The sequence below is a fragment of the Salvelinus namaycush genome, chromosome 21, assembly GCF_016432855.1.
Source record: "Salvelinus namaycush isolate Seneca chromosome 21, SaNama_1.0, whole genome shotgun sequence".
NCBI lineage: Eukaryota > Metazoa > Chordata > Actinopteri > Salmoniformes > Salmonidae > Salvelinus > Salvelinus namaycush.
In genome coordinates, this window is record NC_052327.1 from 26,291,849 (window position 1) to 26,307,427 (window position 15,579).

The 15,579-nt window shown below is 44.6% G+C and overlaps 1 protein-coding gene across 1 annotated transcript in view; it reads left to right on the plus strand.

Moving 5' to 3' along the window:
• The window catches only part of LOC120066676 (partitioning defective 6 homolog alpha-like), a 42,409-nt gene that overhangs the window by 6,104 nt on the left and 20,726 nt on the right, over positions 1-15,579 (plus strand). The window contains exon 2 of the mRNA XM_039018110.1: positions 3,692-3,914. Within this exon, the coding sequence (XP_038874038.1) occupies positions 3,692-3,914 (223 nt within the window). The remainder of the gene's footprint in view (positions 1-3,691; positions 3,915-15,579) is intronic.

A 15,579-nucleotide genomic window follows, 5' to 3' on the forward strand; every position in this document is an offset into this window, starting at 1 on the left:
CAGAACCTCACATCTTTAAGCTGTCCCTTGACTATGGAGATGCTTCGAGATTTGCTTGGCTTGATTTTCATCCGGGCCCACTTGATGTTATCCTGCAGTTTTAAAAATAAATTGTCCTCCAGTAAACTTTGATTACATTTCCAATATCCCCGTCCACGTGGAAATTCTATAAGAGTTATGTGAAGGCCAATTAGATGATGATCCGATCGCATTCTCTGCTATTAAAACTTTATTAACATTTTGATGCAAGAGCGAAAGAGACAAGAAAGTAGAGATGAATAGCTTGAATAGCTTGATTTAAATCTCCTCCATGTAAACTCAGCAAAAAAAGAAACGTCCTCTCACTGTCAACTGTGTTTATTTTCAGCAAACTTAACTTCTCTGATCTACCCATCCCGGTATCGGGATAATTGTCATCAGCAACGCTGAATAGCATAGCGCCACAGTCAAATAATATTACAAAAAAATATTCATATTCATGAAATCACAAGTGCAATATTGCAAAACACAGCTTAGCCTTTTGTTAATCCACCTGTCGTCTCAGATTTTGAAATTATGCTTTACAGCGAAAGCAATACAAGCGTTTGTGTAAGTTTATCGATCGCTCGACAAAACATTAAGTACACTTAGCGTCAGGTAACTTGGTCACGAAAATCAGAAAAGCAATCAAATTAATCGTTTCCCTTTGATGATCTTTGGATGTTTTCACTCACGAGACTCCCAGTTAGACAACAAATGTTCCTTTTGTTCCATAAAGATTATTTTTATATCCAAATACCTCCGTTTGTTTGGCGCGTTATCCTCAGAAATCCACAGGAAAGAGCGGTCACGACAACGCAGACGAAAATTCCAAATAATATTCATTTATGTCCACAGAAACATGTCAAACGTTTTTTTATAATCAATCCTCAGGTTGTTTTTCAAATATATATTCGATAATATATCAACCGGGAGTGTCGGTTTTTCAATAGGACCGGGAGAAACAATGGCCGCCTTTCTCTGTTGCGCAAAACTCACTCTGAGAGCCCCCACCTATCCACTTACGCAATGTGATCGTTCTCGCTCATTTTTCAAAATAAAAGCCTGAAACTATGTCTATAGACTGTTGACACCTTAGGGAAGCCATAGAAAAAGGAATCTGGTTGATATCCCTTTAAATGGATGATAGGCATGCATAAGAACAGAGAGGTTTAAAAAAAAAAGAGGCACTTCCTGATTGGATTTTCCTCAGGTTTTCGCCAGCAATATCAGTTCTGTTAAACTCACAGGCAATATTTTGACAGTTTTGGAAACTTTGGATTGTTTTCTATCCTAATCTGACAATTATATGCATATTCTAGTTTCGGGGGCTGAGAAATAGGCAGTTTCAAATGGGTACGTTTTTTAGCCAAAAATGAAAATACTGCACCCTATACTTAAGAAGTTTTAACATGTGTAAATATTTGTATGAAAATAACAAGATTCAACAAATGAGACATAAACTGAACAAGTTCCACAGACGCCTAAGACAGCACTACAGGGAGACGGGATGGACAGCTGATCGTCCTCGGAGTGGCAGACCACGTGTAGCAACACCTGCACAGGATCGGTACATCCGAACATCACACCTGCGGGACAGGTACAGGATAGTAACAACAACTGCCCGAGTTACACCAGGAACGCATAATCCCTCCATCAGTGCTCAGACTGTCCGCAATAGGCTGAGAGAGGCTGGACTGAGGGCTTGTAGGCCTGTTGTAACGCAGGTCCTCACCAGACATAACCGGCAACAACGTCGCCTATGGGCACAAACCCACCGTCGCTGGATCAGCCAGGACTGGCAAAAAGTGCTCTTCACTGACGAGTCGCAGTTTTGTCTCACCAGGGGGGATGGTCGGATTTACCGAGGCCTGTACTCTGGAGCGGGATCGATTTGGAGGTGGAGGGTCCGTCATAGTCTGGGGCGGTGTGTCACAGCATCATCGGACTGAGCTTGTTGTCATTGCAGGCAATCTCAACGCTGTGCGTTACAGGGGAGACATCCTCCTCCCTCATGTGGTACCGTTCCTACAGGCTCATCCTGACATGACCCTCCAGCATCACAATGCCACCAGCCATACTGCTCGTTCTGTGCGTGATTTCCTGCAAGACAGGAATGTCAGTGTTCTGCCATGGCCAGCGACGAGCCCGGATCTCAATCCCATTGAGCACGCCTGGGACCTGTTGGATCGGAGGGTGAGGGCTAGGGCCATTCCCCCCAGAAATGTCCGGGAACTTGCAGGTGCCTTGGTAGAAGAGTGGGGTAACATCTCACAGCAAGAACTGGCAAATCTGGTGCAGTCCATGAGGAGGAGATGCACTGCAGTACTTAATGCAGCTGGTGGCCACACCAGATACTGACTGTTACTTTTGATTTTGACCCCCCCCTTTGTTCAGGGACACATTATTCCATTTCTGTTAGTCACATGTCTGTGGAACTTGTTCAGTTTATGTCTCAGTTGTTGAATCTTATGTTCATACAAATATTTACACATGTTAAGTTTGCTGAAAATAAACGCAGTTGACAGTGAGAGGGCGTTTCTTTTTTTGCTGAGTTTAGTTGCATCATAATTCAATTTAACATACTTTTCATAGAAAAACACATCCCAGCATTTCCATAGCAATTGACGTTTCACATGATCATGAAAGAGACCTTGCATTACTATAGAGACTGCTTCACTACAGTACAAATGTATCCTGTACAATATGTTATTATTCCCCAATGTCCAATGTTCTGATATCTTCCCCTTGCTTCCTCTCTTTTCTGTTTTTGGGTGGAAATGGCATAATCAGTCACCCCTCCTGCTCAGTAAAGCATGCAATGTATTCTTCTTAAATGGAGAGGAAAAGAAGCGTAGAGTAGACCCACTCATTTTCTGTGAGAGCCCACAATCACTGAGTGCATATCCCATTATTTGTTTCAGACTGTAAATATGGTTGGACACACAAACCAGTCAATCATGTTATCATGAAAACAGCCAATGGATTTTAAACGGGTGGTGCACCATGCAGTACTCTCTATACTGTCTAGCACTGTTTGCTCATCCTGCCTGTTTTTCCTTTACTCTGTAATCTGTCGTATATGTGTCTCCCTGTCTTTGTGATTGGGGAAGTAAGTGGCACCAAACATTGATGGGATTGCACATTGTGTTAGAGGAGTGACAACCTGCTGTGTGTGTTTCTATGTGAGAAGCACCTCAGAGAGAAATTCACTGACTGTGCAGGGCAGCATCTCCACACAGACAAGCACAGCTCACATCTTGTGTTGTCCCCTCAGCGCTCTTTATGTATTTGTGCTACACGGCTACCGCACAATGATCAACAATCCACTGTGTTATCATTGGGCTGTGCCCTGCTCCCTGCTGCATCTAATAGGAAGTCTCAGAACATGACTCCAGTTGTTACATACTGGACGATGTCTACATGTCAAGCTCTGTGATGTAAAAGTAATACCTAGGTTATGTTTTGAAGAATGCAGAATGCATGCAAGACAATGAAAAGCGATGGTGGAATATAGGTGAATTGTGAATGGTTGGGTTAGCAGTGAATGGCAATGTCATGGCCGAGGCTTATGTTGGAGTCTGTTGTTTGTTGTAAAATTGATGTCATGATGCACCATTCTTCATGAGTTTGCTTTCATGACACAATATTCTCTGACCTTTTTGTTTTCCAGTTTGAGGCTGAGTACAGACGTTTCGCTTTGAAGAAGAGCGGCACCTGTGGCTTTCAGGAGTTTTACCGGCTGCTGCAGACCGTTCACCACATCCCCGGTGTGGAAGTGCTGCTGGGATATGCTGACATCCAGGGTGACCTGCTGCCAATCAACAATGATGACAACTTCTACAAAGCCCTCTCCTCAGCCAACCCACTGCTCAGGATCATCATCCAGAAGAGAGGTGAGGCTGCATCATGGAGAGAGGGATGGGATGGGAGGGGGCTAAGAGTATATATATTTATCCTCATTGGTAGCTTACATTGTTGGTTAAAGCTCTCTGCTATTGATGTTGACCTTATTGCAGAGTCCCTGTATTCTTGCTCCAAAGCCTGTTGGCTGTTGTGTTGAAGTGGGCTTGTCACTCTTGATGCTTGTTCGTCATCGGCACTGTCCTTGGTGTGTTTTTTAAGTTTCAGTTGTAGGTCATGAAAAGGAACTTTGAGTTGAGCTAGCAGAAAATTATACTGTGTGTTTATGACTAAATAAATGTTATGTCTTTTGTTATTGTGCAGTCATTAGCGATAGTGGCTCTATTGTAATGTTGTTGACAACTGTGTTTCTTACTGTGACTGATAGTGGAGGTATGAGAGTCAGTCAGTGTGGCAATGGTGATGACGTTGTTTGTATTGTGAGGGGATGAGTGTCTGGGGCTCTGCTCATTGTTGCCATTCTGGCCTGCCTCTGTGGGTAGGACTGTCTGGCGCTGGGCCAGACCTCAGGAATGCGAAGGCACAGCGCTGAGAAGGGATGGAACTGGGGTTGGCGCTAAGGCTAAGGGACTGGAGCTGGGGATAGGGGCTGGAACTGGGGGTCGGGGCTGGCTCCTCTCCCTGATCTCACCCCTAGACTTTTACATACATACACACACACACACACACACACACACACACACACACACACACACACACACACACACACACACACACACACACACACACACACACACACACACACACACACACACACACACACACACACACACACACACACACACACACAAACCTCAGATGCTCCCTTCTCTTCCCCACCACATGCTCTCTGTCCCTCTTAATCATCTCTCTCTCTGTCCGTCTGTCTCTCTCTCACCGTCTCTTTAGCTCCCTCTCAATTCCTCCATCCCTAATGCCCCATCACGGTCAGTGAGTTTGATCAAAACCAATTCTGCAGGGCAGCATTCCGGAAATGTGCCACTAATGCTCTTAAAAGTTGCTCCCCCATTATTTATAGTCAAGTCTTTCTATGTTCTGTTGTTTTATTGTTTTGTTTGTTTGCTTAATTCAGTTGGAAATGTTAATCTGGAAAGAGGAGAATGGCTGCTATTGTTCCCAGTTTTAGAATACCATCCTGTTTGTAAAAAAAAAAAAATCCCATTATTATGCTTCTTTATTAGCCATGTCGAGCTGCTTTGTGATTGCTACAGGAAGGTATCGATGACGCAATTAGCACTTTACATAATTATCCGTCAGGCTCACGATGTTATCCAGGTCAGTAGAGATAGATGGGTATTGTAGTTAACCATCTCTATTTTGTGACTAAACTTAACAAAAAGAAGAAGAAATTATATTACCAAACCAAGATAAATGACAAAATACAATGGAAAAAAGCTTTAGAGTACCTTAAATTATATCTTGGCCAGAAACCCCAATTCATCTCCATCGTTCATTGAAGTTAACGGTCATTTATAACGAAACCTTTTGATATTGCCAGTAATTTCAATGACTATTTCACTAGTAAAGTGGAAAAACTCTAAAGTGAAATGACAACATTGAACAGTGAACCATCGTATTTTTGTATAAAAGATCTAATAATGAAAGAGACGAATTGCTGTTTTGAATTTATTGCAGTTAGTGTGGGAGAGGTGGAAAAACTATTGTTATTCATCAATATTGATAAGTCACCATGTCACGCCCTGACCTTAGAGATCCTTTTTATGTCTCTATTTTGGTTTGGTAAGGGCGTGAGTTGGGGTGGGCATTCTATGTTTTGTGTTTCTATGATTTTCTATTTCTATGTTTTGGCCGGGTATGGTTCTCAATTATGGACAGCTGACTATCGTTGTCTCTGATTGGGAACCATACTTAGATAGCTCTTTTTTCCACCTGTGTTTGTGGGAAGCTGACTTTTGTTTAGGGCACATAGCCTGTAGCCTCACGGTTTGTTTTTGTAGTGTTTGTTGTTTTTGTTCGGCGTCATTTTTATTGAATTAAGAAAATGTAGGCTCACCACGCTGCACCTTGGTCCATCTTTTAACGGCCGTGACAGAACTTCCCACCACCAACGGACCAAGCAGTGTGGTAGAAAGGAGGAATGGACATGGGAGGACATCCTGAACGGCAAGGGATTCTGGACATGGGAGGAGATCCTGTCCGGAAGGGATCGCCTTCCATGGGAACAGGTGGAAGCATTAAGGAAGGCGGAGGCAGCAACGAAAGCAGAGCGGCATCGTTACGAGGGAACACGGCTGGCAAGGAAGCCCGAGAGGCAGCCCCCCAAAAATTGTTGGGGGGGAACACGGGGAGTGTGGCTGAGTCAGGTTGGAGACCTAAGCCAACTCCCCGTGCTTACCGTGGCGAGCGTCGTACTGGTCAGGCACCGTGTTATGCGGTGGAGCGCACGGTGTCTCCAGTGCGCGTGCATAGCCCGGTGCGCTACATTCCAGCTCCCCGCATCTGCCGGGCTAGGGTGAGCATCCAGCCAGGAAGGGCTGTGCCAGTCCTGCTCTACAGACCTCCAGTGCGTCTCCTTGGCCCAGGATATCCTGCGCCGGCTCTGCGCACTGTGTCTCCGGTGCGTCTGCACAGCCCAGTGCGTCCTGTACCTGCGCCCCGCATCTGCAGGGCGAAAGTAACCATCCAGCCAGGACGTGTTGTGCAGGCTCCTAGCTCGAGACCTCCAGTGCGCCTCCACGGCCCAGTGTATCCGGTGCCTCTGCCTAGGACAGGGCCTCCTGTATGTCTCTCCAGCCTGGTGAGTCCTGTGCCTGCGCCTAGAATTAATCCTCCTGTGTGTCTCCCCAGCCTGGTGAGCCCTGTGGCAGCTCAACGTACCAGACTGCCCATACGTCTCCTCCCTCCAGTGATGATCCATGGCTCGAAGCCTCCGGTGATGATCCATGGCAAGAAGCCTCCAGTGATGATCCATGGCACGAAGCCTCCAGTGATGATCCATGGCACGAAGCCTCCAGTGATGATCCATGGCAAGAAGCCTCCAGTGATGATCCATGGCAAGAAGCCTCCAGTGATGATCCATGGCACGAAGCCTCCAGTGATGATCCATGGCACGAAGCCTCCAGTGATGATCCATGGCAAGAAGCCTCCAGTGATGATCCATGGCAAGAAGCCTCCAGTGATGATCCATGGCACGAAGCCTCCAGTGATGATCCATGGCACGAAGCCTCCAGTGATGATCCATGGCAAGAAGCCTCCAGTGATGATCCATGGCAAGAAGCCTCCAGTGATGATCCATGGCCCGAAGCCTCCAGTGATGATCCATGGCACGAAGCCTCCAGTGAGGAGTCATGGCACGAAACCTCCAACGTAGGCCTCCAGTCCGGAGCCTCCAGCGAAGGCCTCCAGTCCGGAGCCTCATGCGACGTTCGGCAGTCCGGAGCCTCAAGCAACATTCTCCAGTCCAGAGCCAACGAGGGTGCCCAGTCCGGGGTTGGCGACGAGGGTCCCCGCACCAGAGGTGCCACCAAAGTGGGGTGAGCCAGCGGTGGAGCGGGGTCTGCGTCCCGCACCAGAGCTGCCACCGTGGATAGATGCCCACCCAGTCCCTCCCCTAGATCCTTTTTATGTCTCTATTTTGGTTTGGTCAGGGCGGGCATTCTATGTTTTGTGTTTCTATGATTTTCTATTTCTATGTTTTGGCCGGGTATGGTTCTCAATCAGGGACAGCTGTCTATCGTTGTCTCTGATTGGGAACCATATTTAGGTAGCTCTTTTTTCCACCTGTGTTTGTGGGAAGCTGACTTTTGTTTAGGGCACATAGCCTGTAGCTTCACGGTTTGTTTTTGTAGTGTTTGTTGTTTTTGTTCGGCGTCATTTTTATTCAATTAAGAAAATGTAGGCTCACCACGCTGCACCGTGGTCCTCCTTCAACAGCCGTGACACACCAGGTATAGACAACCTTAATGGGAAACTATTGAGAATGGTAGCAGACTGTATTGCCACCTCTATTTGCTAAATCTTTAACCAAAGCCTAAAGGAGTGTGTCCACAGGCATGGAAGGAAGCTAAAGCACCCTTTGTTGCCTCTAACAGCCACCCTATCAGTTTGCTGCCTGTTCTTAGTAAACTGATGGAGAGAATTGTGTTTGACCAAATACAATGCTATTTTTCAGAGAACAAGTTAATTAGTGACTCTCAGCATATATATCGAAAAGGGCACTCAACTTGTACTGCACTGACTCAGATGACTAATGATTGGTTAAAATAAATGGATAATAAGATGATAGTTGGAGGTGTATTGTTAGATTTCAGGGTAGGCCGTCATTGTAAATAAGAATTTGTTCTTAACTGACTTGCCTAGTTAAATGAAAAATACATAAAAAAATAAAGATTTCAGTGCAGCCTTTGATATTATTGATCATAAATTGTTATTGAAGAAACTTGCTTGCTTTTACTTTACATCACCTGCCATCACATGGTTGGAGAGTTGTATTTATCCAATAGAACTCAGAGAGTGTTCTTCAATGGAAGCTTCGCTAACATCAGATATGTACAGTGCGGTGTCCCTCAGGGCAGTTTCCTTGGGCCGTTACTCTTCTCTATTTTTACAAATGATTTGCCATTGATCTTACACAAAGCTAGAATGACTATGCATGCAGATGATTCTACACTCTACATGTCAGCACCCAAAGCCAGTGTTCTCACTGAAATTCTAAATAAGGAGTTAGGCAGTATTAGAATGGGTGATTAATAATAAACTGATCTTTAAATACGTCTTTGACACAAAAATTGCATATACTAGTTGTTCAGGCTCTGGCATTGTTCCATCTTGATTATTGTCCAGTAATATGGTCAAATGCAGCAAAGAAAGACCTAGCAAAGCTGCAGCTTGCTCAAAACAAGAGCAGGATGCCTTGCCCTTAACTGCACATACAGAACTAACATCAACAACATGCATGCCAGTCTTTCCTGGTTGATGAAAGATTAACTGCTTCTCATCTAGCTTTTATGATAAATATTACTGTGATGAAAATTCAAGATTGTTTGCATAATCAAATAACATTCAGCTCAGACACCCATACATACCCCATAAGGCATGCCACCAGGGGTCTTTTCACAGTCCCCAAGTCCAAAATAAATTCACAGCAACGCACAGTATTATACAGAATCATGATTGCTTGGAACTCCCTTCCAATTACTCAAGCAAACAGCAAAATTACCTTTACAAAACAGATTGAACAACATCTCATTGATCTTGCAGCGCGTCAAGCATCAAAAATAGAACCAAGTTCTATTTTAGCGCCTGGCTACTCATACACGCGCGAACAGTTTGGATGAAATGATTGAATAACACGTATCATCAAGTTTATTTTATATAGCCCTTCGTACATCAGCTAATATCTCGAAGTGCTGTACAGAAACCCAGCCTAAAACCCCAAACAGCAAGCAATGCGGGTGTAGAAGCACGGTGGCTAGGAAAAACTCCCTAGAAAGGCCAAAACCTAGGAAGAAACCTAGAGAGGAACCAGGCTATGAGGGGTGGCCAGTCCTCTTCTGGCTGTGCCGGGTGGAGATTATAACAGAACATGGCCAAGATGTTCAAATGTTCATAAATGACCAGCATGGTCAAATAATAATAATCACAGTAGTTATCGAGGGTGTAGCAAGTCAGCACCTCAGGAGTAAATGTCAGTTGGCTTTTCATAGCCGATCATTAAGAGTATCTCTACCGCTCCTGCGGTCTCTAGAGAGTTGAAAACATCAGGTCTGGGACAGGTAGCACGTCCGGTGGACAGGTCAGGGTTCCATAGCCGCAGGCAGAACAGTTGAAACTGGAACAGCAGCAAGGCCAGGTGGACTGGGGACAGCAAGGAGTCATCATGCCCGGTAGTCCTGACGCATGGTCCTAGGGCTCAGGTCCTCCGAGAGAGAGAAAGAAAGAGAGAAGGAGAGAATTAGAGAGAGCATACTTAAATTCACACAGGACACCGGATAAGACAGGAGAAGTACTCCAGATATAACCAACTGACCCTAGCCCCCCGACACATAAACTACTGCAGCATAAATACTGGAGGCTGAGACAGGAGGGGTCAGGAGACACTGTGGCCCCATCCAATGATACCCCCGGACAGGGCCAAACAGGAAGGATATAACCCCACCCACTTTGCCAAAGCACAGCCCCCGCACCACTAGAGGGTTATCTTCAACCACCAACTTACAATCCTGAGACAAGGCCGAGTATAGCCCACAAAGATCTCCACCACAGCACAAACCAAGGGGGGGCGCCAACCCAGACAGGAAGATCACGCCAGTAACTCAACCCACTCAAGGGACGGCATGAAAGAGCACCAGTAAGCCAGTGACTCAGCCCCTGTAATAGGGTTAGAGGCAGAGAATCCCAGTGGAGAGAGGGGAACCGGCCAGGCAGAGACAGCAAGGGCGGTTCGTTGCTCCAGTGCCTTTCCGTTCACCTTCACACTCCTGGGCCAGACTACACTCAATCATATGACCTACTGAAGAGATAAGTCTTCAGTAAAGACTTAAAGGTTGAGACCGAGTCTGCTTCTCTCACATGGGTAGGCAGACCATTCCATAAAAATGGAGATCTATAGGAGAAAGCCCTGCCTCCAGCTGTTTGCTTAGATATTCTAGGGACAATTAGGAGGCCTGCGTCTTGTGACCGTAGCGTACATGTAGGTATGTACGGCAGGACCAACTCGGAAAGATAGGTAGGAGCAAGCCCAAGATAGGTAGGGAAGCTAGCACTGGAGTAATATGATCAAATTTCTTGGTTCTAGTCAGGATTCTAGCAGCCGTATTTAGCACTAACTGAAGTTTATTTAGTGCTTTATCCGGGTAGCCGGAAAGTAAAGCATTGCAGTAGTTTAACCTAGAAGTAACAAAAGCATGGATTAATTTTTCTGCATCCTTTTTGGACAGAAAATTTCGGATTTTTGCAATGTTACGTAGATGGAAAAAAAAGCTGTCCTTGAAACAGTCTTGATATGTTCGTCAAAAGAGAGATCAGGGTCCAGAGTAACGCCGAGGTCCTTCACAGTTTTATTTGAGATGACTTTACAACCATCAAGATTAATTGTCAGTAGAACGTTTTCAGCCATCCACTTCCATATGTCTGAAACACAGGCTTCTAGCGAGGGCAATTTTGGGGCTTCACCATGTTTCATTGAAATGTACAGCTGTGTGTCATCCGCATAGCAGTGAAAGTTAACATTATGTTTTCGAATGACTTCCCCAAGAGGTAAAATATATAGTGAAAACAATAGTGGTCCTAAAACGGAACCTTGAGGAACACCGAAATGTACAGTTGATTTGTCAGAGGACAAACCATTCACAGAGACAAACTGATATCTTTCTGACAGATAAGATCTAAACCAGGCCAGAACTTGTCCGTGTAGACCAATTTGGGTTTCCAGTCTCTCCAAAAGAATGTGGTGATCGATGGTATCAAAGGCAGCACTAAAGTCTAGTAGCACGAGGACAGATGCAGAGCCTCGGTCTGACGCCATTAAAAGGTCATTTACCACCTTCACAAGTGCAGTCTCAGTGCTATGATGGGGTCTAAAACCAGACTGAAGCATTTCGTATACATTGTTTGTCATCAGGAAGGCAGTGAGTTGCTGTGCAACAGCTTTTTCTAAATTTTTGAGAGAAATGGAAGATTCGATATAGGCCGATAGTTTTTTATATTTTGTGGGTCAAGGTTTGGCTTTTTCAAGAGAGGCTTTATTACTGCCACTTTTAGTGAGTTTGGTACACATCCGGTGGATAGAGAGCCGTTTATTATGTTCAACATAGGAGGGCCAAGCACATGAAGCAGCTCTTTCAGTAGTTTAGCTGGAATAGGATCCAGTATGCAGCTTGAAGGTTTAGGGGATGATTTATTGATTATCATCATGATTATTTTCATCATTGTGTCAAGAGATATAGTACTAAAACACTTAAGTGTCTCTCTTGATCCTAGGTCCTGGCAGAGTTGTGTACATTTATTTTGCTACGCTCGCGCACGTAACGCGAGCAGTGTGGTCAGCATGTTACATACACATTATTTTTGTGTTGTATTGTTTGTATATTGTTGTATTTAAAATTTGTGTGACTGTTCTTGTGTACCAGTGTTTTGTTTTGTTTTGGTCATTGTGTTTTTTTGTGGACCCCAGGAAGAATAGCTGCTTCTGCAAAAGTTAATGGGGATCCAAATAAACAAATATGTGCTCAGCTGTGTATAGAGAGGCGAGAGGAGATGTGCCCTGTAGTTCAACCCCCCTCTGTGTGGTCGCTGAAGCTCTAACGGTTTAGTGTGCTATGTGTCAGTCAGAATAGAGATAGACAGTGCAGCTTAATGCTTCTCTATCCATGGCTCTCTGTGGGAGTGACTCCTGCTGCATCAGCACCAGGCCCTGCTCTGCCTGTCATGGCTGGGGAGCACAGTGCCTTGCTGGAGCCTGAGATGAGGTCAACACAGGTGGCGATGGAACTGGGTGCAATAACTGGATGGAGAGAGACTAGGGTGGATGTATAGAGTGACAGAGGCTGCAATAGTAGATTTAAGGGAAGAGCAATAGTAATGCCATTTGTGAGGTACCGTGAGTGGGTGATTGGGGGCCGGGGGAGTGAAGCTCAGAGGGTGCCTTCCATTCAGCACAGACCAGGAGAGCAACGAATGCAGCTAATGAGATCTAGTCTCCCCTGTGGTCCTGGAAGAAGGCTTCAAGAGAGAAACTCAGATGTGAAGAGATGAAAAGTGAGAAATTGAAATAGAAAGCGAAGGAGAGAAAGAGACTGCAATAGGAAGTTCATAGTAATGTGCCTTTTTCCATTTCATCTTCCTGTTTTCTCCCTGTTCTCATCTACACCATATGCAGTATATGTTTGGAAGAAAGGCCTATTTGAATAACAAAGCCATACCTTTTACAGTGAATGTCTTTCTGTATACAGTGCTATGAAAAAGAATTTGCCTCCTTTCTAATTTTCTCTACTGTTGCATATTTTTGATTCTGTATGTTATCAGATCGTCAACCAAAACCTAATATTAGATAAAGGGAACCTGAGTGAACAAATAACACAACATTTACATTTCATTTATTTCATAAAAAATGCAACACCCATGTGTGAAAAAGTAATTGCCTCCTTACACTCATTAACTGGTTGTGCCACCTTTTAGTTGCAATGACTCCAAACGCTTCCTGTAGTTGTTGATCAGTCTCTCACGTCGCTGTGGAGGAATTTTGGCCCACTCTTCCATGCATAACTGCTTTAACTCAGCGACGTTTGTGGGGTTTCAAGAATGAACTGCTAGTTTCAAGTCCTGCCACATCATCTTAATTGGGATTACGTCTGGACTTTGACTAGGCCATTCCAAAACTTTTTTGCGATTTTCATGTAACTTGATTGTGTGTTTTGGATCATTGTCTTGCTGCATGACCCAGTTGCGCTTCAGTTCACATACGGATGGCCTGACGTTCTCCTGTAGAATTCTGATACAGACCAGAATTCATGGTTCCTTCTATTAAGAGGAGTCTTGAGGATCATCTAGGTGCCTTTTGGCAAATATGAGTCAACTTTTGGGATGAGATGTGTCCCATTCATGTCTGGCGAAAAACAACTACAGGAAGCATTTGGTTGGAGTCATTGCAGCTAAAGGTGGCGCAACCAGTTATTGAGGGTAAGGGAGCAATTACCTTTTCACACAGGGGAATTGGGTGTTGCATAATTTCATAAAATAAACTTAACTCAATAAATAAAACAAGTATAAATGTAAATACATTTTTATTCAGGTTCCCTTAATCTAATATTAAGTTTTGGTTGAAGATCTAATAACATTCAGTGTGAAAAATCTGCAAAAATAGAGAAAATCAGAAAGGGGAAAATACTTTTTCACGGCACTGTATAAAGAGGAAGCCAGCATCCATGTATGCTCCAGGAGATCCAGCACACATGCTAATTACTCATTAGCTGAAAAAGCCTCCTTGCTTTACAGACAAAGCTCTGATCAATAATTTGAATGGCTCTGGAGGCAAACGCAATCAGATTTTTTTTGCTCTATTTGTTCACCCAGCGGGAGTTGTTCTGTTTTGCTGCAACCGACTGACAACAGAGCTACTTCCCCTGTTTTCACGGGGATGCTCTTCAGAGCCCTGAACAGCTGAACACCTATCAGGCTTTAAACGGGCTATGTACAGTATGTGGCTATAGATCAAATTACATTTTATTTGTCACATACACGTGTTTAGCAGATGTTATTGTGGGTGTAGTGAAATGCTTGTGTTTCTAGCTCAAACAGTGCAGTAATATCTAACAAGTAATATCTAACAATACACACAATCTAAAGTAAAGGAATTGAATTAGGAATATATAAATATTAGGATGAGCAATGTCAGAGTGGCATAGACTAAGATACACTGTATCTGTAAAAGTTTGTGAGGGTTTTAGGTACCAAGACAAATTTCTTTAGCCTCCAGTCAGGAAGTCCAGGACCCAGTTGCACATGGCGGGGTTCAGACCCAGGGCCTCAAGCTTAATGATGAGCTTGGAGGGTACTATGGTATTGAATGCTGAGCTATAGTCAATGAACAGCATTCTTACATTGGTATTCCTTTTGTCCAGATGGGATTGTGCAGTGTGATGGCGATGGCATCGTCTGTGGATCTATTGGGGCGGTAAGCAAATTGAAGTGGGTCTAGGGTGTCCGGTAAGGTGGAGGTGATATGATCCTTGACTATTCTCTCTAAGCACTTCATGATGACAGAAGTGTGCTACGGAGCGATAGTGATTTAGTTGAGGGTTTGAGGGTTAACACGCTTAAATGTCTTACTCACGTCGGCCACGGAGAAGGAGAGCCCACAGTCCTTGGTAGCGGGCCGCGTCGGTGGCACTGTGTTATCCTCCAAGTGGCCAAAGAAGGTGTTTAGCTTGTCCGGAAGCAAGACTTCGGTGTCTGCGACGTGACTGGTTTTCCCTTAGAGTTCTTAGGAAACTATGCATTATTTTTGTTTTTTTTATGTGTTATTTTTTCCATTGTTACCCCAGGAAATCTTAAGTATTTTTACATACAGCCGGGAAGAACTATTGGATATAAGAGCAACGTCAACTTACCAACATTACGACTAGGAATACGACTTTCCTGACCACCACCCAGGACAATGGAGCTAATTCCAGTAGGCGATCCAAAACAACGACGCCGCAGAAGGGGCAGACGAAGTGGCCACCTGGCCAGGCTCCGTAGACGGGCACAACGCACACCGCTCCCGAATATACTACTAGCCAATGTCCAGTCTCTTGACAACAACGTATACAAAATTCGAGCAAGGGTTGCCTTACAGAGAGACATCAGAGATTGTAACGTTCTCTGTTTCACGGAAACATGGCTCTCTCGGGATATGTTGTCAGAATCGGTTCAGTAACCGGGCTTCTCCATGCTGCGCGCCGACAGAGATTAACACCTCTCTGGGAAAAGGAAGGGCGAGGGTGTATGCTTTATGATTAACGACTCATGGTGTAATCATATCAACATACAGGAACTCAAGTCCTTCTGCTCACCCGATCTAGAATTCTACAATCAAGTGCCGGCCATTTTACATTCCAAGAGAATTCTCGTAAGTTACAGTCACAGCTGTGTACATTCCCCCTCAAGCAGACACCAAGATGGCCATCAAGGAACTTC